At 31.1% G+C, this 5,940-nt stretch overlaps 1 protein-coding gene across 1 annotated transcript; it reads right to left on the minus strand.

Annotated features, from left to right (window-relative positions):
• Positions 1-279: 279 nt before the first annotated feature.
• Positions 280-2,585, minus strand: LOC104887947 (probable inorganic phosphate transporter 1-4). Its single transcript, XM_010672736.3, has 2 exons — positions 1,794-2,585; positions 280-1,285 (listed from the first exon to the last, which is right to left on the minus strand). Exons 1-2 carry the CDS (start codon positions 2,568-2,570, stop codon positions 449-451), a joined length of 1,614 nt encoding a protein of 537 aa, XP_010671038.1. The 5' UTR covers positions 2,571-2,585; the 3' UTR covers positions 280-448.
• Between the last annotated feature and the right edge of the window lie 3,355 nt (positions 2,586-5,940).

The raw sequence follows: 5,940 nt of genomic DNA on the forward strand, positions 1-5,940 counted from the left end.
TACCTGTTCAATCAAAATTTGTTAAAATAATTGTTTAAGTCCAAGAGTAGTTTTAAACTCATCACATGCTCTAATGCGAGAAACTTCCGAATTTAAAGTGTAGATGTACCACAAACCTTTCTGAAACCTAACAGTATATACTGCATTTAATTAGAAAGGAAGAGTTGTGAGATTTGAATCCATAACCAACTACACCAAAAGTTTAAACCGATAATTAAAGCGCAAGCATAAATAGAACCCTCATCAAATTAGTAACAAAATTATCCAAGAGATCGATTAACTAAACTCCTCATTGAAAAGCAAAGATATTTAACTATTACCTAACAATAGCAGCACCCAGAAGTGTTTATTTTTTCTATGTAAAAGCACTTCAACATGTACCACTTTTTCTATCACTAGAACATCAAAAAACAATCAAGAAAACACTATATACCAAGAACATACACACTTAAATTGGAATTCTTCTGTTTTCAATCCTAGATGACTGAATTTCTTCTGTTTCATCCTCATTCTCACCAGACATTTCTTCCAATGATTTCCCATTAGCTTCAGGCACAAGGAAGGTACATAAAAATCCAAGACCACAAATTCCAGCCAATATCATAAGTGAATTTTTAACTCCAATACCAGCAGGATATCCAGCATCAGCCTTACTTGGATCAGTAGGTTGCGCCAAGTATAAGAACCCAAATGCCCCAATGATAGCCCCAGCTTTCCCTGCCGCCGACGATATCCCATGGCAAGTGGACCTAAAACGAGCTGGGAAGATCTCAGCAGGCACCACAAAAGTGGTTGAATTAGGTCCAAAGTTGGCAAAAAAGAATGTGAAAGCATACATGACTACAAAACCAACATGGTTCCCTGGTGTAGTCCAATGATTATATGGTATAGCAAGTCCAAACATGAAGGCTGTCATAAGGAAAAATCCCATCAATTGAATGATGAATCGACCTATAATGTCGATGAAGGCTACTGTGAACCAATATCCTGGAACAGTTCCACAAAGAGATACTAAAGTTTGAGCTCGAGCAACCATGTATAGTTCTTGAAGTGCACTCATAGTTTCAGCTTTTGGAATCCAACCTACTGCGCTGAAAATGTCTTTTTGGAAGAGATTGTTGCTGTAGAATGCAATGTCTAGTAAGAACCAACATGTGGCTGTTCCAAACAAGTGAAGGCCATGTCTTTTCATGAATTCTTTGGAGAATAAACCAAATTGCTTTTTACTCATCCTTTCTTGTACTTGTGCGTTTTCTTGGTCCTCTTTGATCTCAACTTGTAACACCTAACATTTCCATTAGATTCTTAGAAGTCTTAACAATGAGAAGTGTAAGCAACATAATGAAACAACTTTATAAAAGTACTCCCTCCGTCCCAGTTTAGTTGCTACATTTTGAACGTAGGCACTATTCACGTTATAACTTTGATTATCTTTTACTCCATATACATAAGAAAAAACATAGTCATGTTGGATCTTGTTTGATTCGTCCCAATTTGTATTTTCCAAATATATAATTTTGAAAAATGATATACATAGCCCTTAGGGCTATGTATAAGAAGCTTAAAATAGAAATAAAAATTTGAATCAAGCAGTTATTACCTCAAATGATGTGAAATTTTATCACGAATTCATAATAAGGCTACATATAACATTACCCTATAATTTTTATAATTTTTTCATATATTTAAGTCAAGATTGGTGTTTGAAGTTGCATCTCGTAAACTGTGAAAAAGCAAATATAGCAACTAAATTGAGACGGATGGAGTAATAAATAAGCTAAGACTTGTATTACCTTGGACATGTCAGAGGCGGCTTGCGCAGTATTTTTGGCAACAAGAGCAGTGTAACGAGCAGTTTCAGGCATCTTCATACGCCAATAGTAAGTTAGTAGTGCAGGAACAGCACCAAACATGAGGATTATTCTCCAAACATAATCAGCTTGTGGAACCAACGAGGCAGTAGCATTGTCCTGAAATGCTGGAGCAGGGTATGCTGTCTTGAAGGCAGTTGAAAGTATAAGAGCAACAATACCACCAGTCAAGTTCCCAAATCCTTGCATAGCAAAAACTGCGGCAATGAAGGCACCACGAGTTTTCTTATTGGAGTACTCAGACATGATAGTGGCGGAAAGTGGGTAGTCGCCTCCAATCCCAAATCCGAGCCAAAATCGAAAGAAGCAAAGGGTTGTCATGACGCTCTTTGCATCATGGCCAAATGAAAGGCCTGAAGCAAAGGAACATAAGACCATCATCATTAAGGTCATACCATACACCTTTTTTCTACCTAATTTGTCACCAAGCCACCCAAAGAAGAGTTGTCCTGTAAGAGTTCCACAAAAGGCTACACCATTAACTGCAGATGAGACATTGGGAGGTAAATTTCCTGGCTTAAGTGAACCAGGTTCAGTGTAATATATGCGGCCGAGGAGTTTTGTTACTAAGGAAATGGTAAAGAGATCATAAGCATCAGTGAAGAATCCCATCCCAGCAACAAGAATTGCAGTGAAATGATACCATTGTGTCTTTGCAACATCTAGTGCATTTAGCACTTTTAGCTGATCTTGTGCCATTTTTCTTGGGTAGGTTGTATCACACCTTGAAACAGGGAAAAAAAAAACAAGGGAGACCTAGATTAGTTTTGATCAGTGGATATATACATGAACATTAGGACTCACTTCACAGTTCACAGAGTTCACTCATGGTACACCTGGTGTACTATGAGCATGGTACACACAGGGGTATTTTTGTAATAAATTAGAATTTTAAATGCTCATTTAACACCAAATTTGCTCATATGGATATTTTACTAATTTACTGTACTATAAATATTCTCACAGTTCTCATATTCATACATGGAGCCAACATATAAGATAATGCAATTTTATAGGAACAAACAAAGTATCTTTTATTTGTGTTACTGTGTATATAGAGAAACACAAAGAGAAATAGGATAGATTTTATTTAATCACACACATTTTATGATTTTTTTGTTAGTTAATCAACTTAAGAAATGGACAATGGACACTACAATAAAATAGAGTTATCGATCAAAACGCTCGCATAACTTAGTAATAAATGAGCAAATATGTAATATGAATGTATGATTGAGTTTCGTATGAGTAGAACACTTTTAGGGGACGTTTGGTTGAGGGGTTTCAAGAAATGGAAAGGGAATAAAGTTTATTGTTTCCTTTGTTAATGTTTGGTTAGTGCTTTTTTTCAAATCATTTACCTCTTTTTTGCTTTTAGGCTCCGTTTGGTAGGGCGTAAAATATTTTCAGTGTAAAATGATTTTCATGGAAAACAATTTACAATGGAAAACACAATTCCAAAATTAGTTTTCCATTGTTTGGTTCGATGTATGAAAAATGATGAAATGAAAGAAAAATGAAAGGGAAAGTAGAGAGGTAGTTAGAGGAGTGTACAAGAGAGATAAGGAAAATAGTTTTCCCTTCAATTTGAAAGGAAAATGGTTTTCCATCATTGGGACAATAATTTTACCACAAGGGAAAATGGTTTTACACTCTTTTGCCAACCAAACAATGTAAAACTGAAAATAGAGGAAAACAGTTTTCCGGGAAAACGTTTTACGTCCTACCAAACAGAGCCTTAAGATTACTCCACTTCCACTTAGATTGATTCCCCACCACCCCTAAAGTTTGGGATTACCCCATATCCCTCTACCATACAACTATTATTATTATTATTATTATTTTTTTAATAGTACTATTTAATTATTATTATGATTATAGTATTTATTATTACTATTATTATATTTTTATTATTATTATTATTATTATTATTATTATTATATTTACTATTATCATATTATTTATTATTATTATAATATTTATTATTATTACTATTATTATATTTTTATTATAATACTTATTATTACTATAATAATAATTATAAAAATTATTAATTATTATTTATAGTTTATTATTACTAATATTGATTATTATTGTTGATTATTATTATTATTTATTCATATTATTAATAATTTTATTTATGTATTATTAATAATTATTATTATTTTTATTTATTATTTATTATCTTATTCATAATAATTTTGAAATAGTATAAAAACAATAGTAATAATTTTTCATTTCCTTTAATGTTCCCAACCAAACAACATTTTTAATCAAACAAAAACCCTTTCCATTACCGTTGTAACCCTTTTTCATATCATATTCTTTTCCTTTTAATGAACCAAAGGCCCCCTCAATATATAAGGCTACATATACTATGGTGTAACATCAACACGTTGAAAACACAAAATCATTTAAAAAAAGCCATTAAGTCTATTTTTCCTAACTGAAATGAGAGATCCCATATGTAAGCCAAAATGTATAGTCTCTCTAAAATGCCAAAGAAAACAAATGTAGAAATTTTAGCACACTAGACAGAAAAGCAGTCTATAAATTGAACTTCACTCCTAAAAATTACCGTCATAAGTCGTAACTACATAAGGAGGTAAAAGACATTTTAAGTTTTATAAGATAACAGAAATTTTGATCTATAAAATAACAGAATTTTGATTGCACCATGTGAGTGATAATGACACATTGTACTTGCACATATATAAAATCCACAACTACGACTCCAAAATTCAAATGAAATCATTTGTTTGACTACTACTAATAAAATAACATAACATACAAATAATATCGAAAAAACTTTGTACATTCAACGGACTCATATTATGACAATTCATTTCGGATATTTAGAAAGTAGATGTATCAATCTTCACTCGTCATAATTTTTTTTGCTAAAACTAAAACCAAAGTAACATTGAATAAACTAAAATTCAGAAAGTGTACCTTTTAATTACACTTCTTGCTTTAAACCTTTTCTTTTGTTGTGTCTCTCAGATAATTTTTTTTTTCTCCCAGATTAATATTAAGGAAATGAGAGAAAGTTAGGATGAAGGTAAAAAATGAGGAAGAAAAAGAATTAAGGTGGCGTATTTAAAGTGCACCCTCGTCAAAAAAAAAAGTGCACCCTAACCTTTTTTTGTTGTTAATTATTTTAAATCTATATTACTAGAGATTAACAGTTCAAAGTTGCAACGTTTATTACTGCTACAAAAACGAATAAAAAAGTCGGTAGCTCCACAATTTTGAAACAAAGGGAAAGGTATCTTTTACTGAATAAGGTATATTCCATTAGTTGTTCTTTTCTTCTGTTTCCAACCTGCTTCCCAAATCCAAATGCTAACTAATTTCCTCTTTTCACCTCCTAATAATTAGTTTGTTGTTGTTCATTTCTGATATTTTATTTTGATTTTTTCTATAGAAAAATATATAATTTATTAGGAACATGTTTATTTTTCAATTATACTATAGAATAGCTTTTATATAAAATTCATAACCTACTCCTTCTGTTTTAAAATATAAGGCATTTACGCTTTACGAAAATTTGTTTTGACCACAAATATATCTCAAATACGATAAATAAAAATTATAAATATTATACCGTTGGATTCTTCTTGAAAAATACTATAATAATATTATTTTTTGAAATTTTCTATCAGCATAAATTGAAAGTAATTAACTGTAAAAGTTCGACCTCGAACATGTATGTGCCTTATATTATGAAACAAAAGGAGTATTAATTTGATTGTGAATTTTAAGATACCTCAGAAACACATATAAAACAGCAATATAAATAATTTAAACAATTATATACAAAATATCAATTACCGAGCTCGAAGAGATATATATTGTCATAAAACTAAATTATGATTGAATACTATTGAAGTTGTTAGTAGAGCATAAGTTGACAATTTTATTGGAATTATAAATTCAATGTCTTTTAGAATAGGTTGTTTCTTTTTTATACCGTCTATATTCTCTTTAAAACAGACCTTGGCTTTTGGTATTTATGTTTTCTTGTATATATTAATAATTGTTTGGTCAAAGATTTTGAAGTTTGTCA

The sequence above is a fragment of the Beta vulgaris genome, chromosome 3 (genome assembly GCF_026745355.1).
Source record: "Beta vulgaris subsp. vulgaris cultivar EL10 chromosome 3, EL10.2, whole genome shotgun sequence".
Taxonomy (NCBI): Eukaryota; Viridiplantae; Streptophyta; class Magnoliopsida; order Caryophyllales; family Amaranthaceae; genus Beta; species Beta vulgaris.

Excerpts from the sequence above, each read along its gene's own strand:
- LOC104887947 (XM_010672736.3), bottom strand. The coding sequence starts at position 2,570 with ATGGCACAAGATCAGCTAAAAGTGCTAAATGCACTAGATGTTGCAAAG. Across the intron at positions 1,286-1,793 it reads CCGCCTCTGACATGTCCAAG|GTGTTACAAGTTGAGATCAA; the intron begins GTAATACAAGTC and ends TGGAAATGTTAG.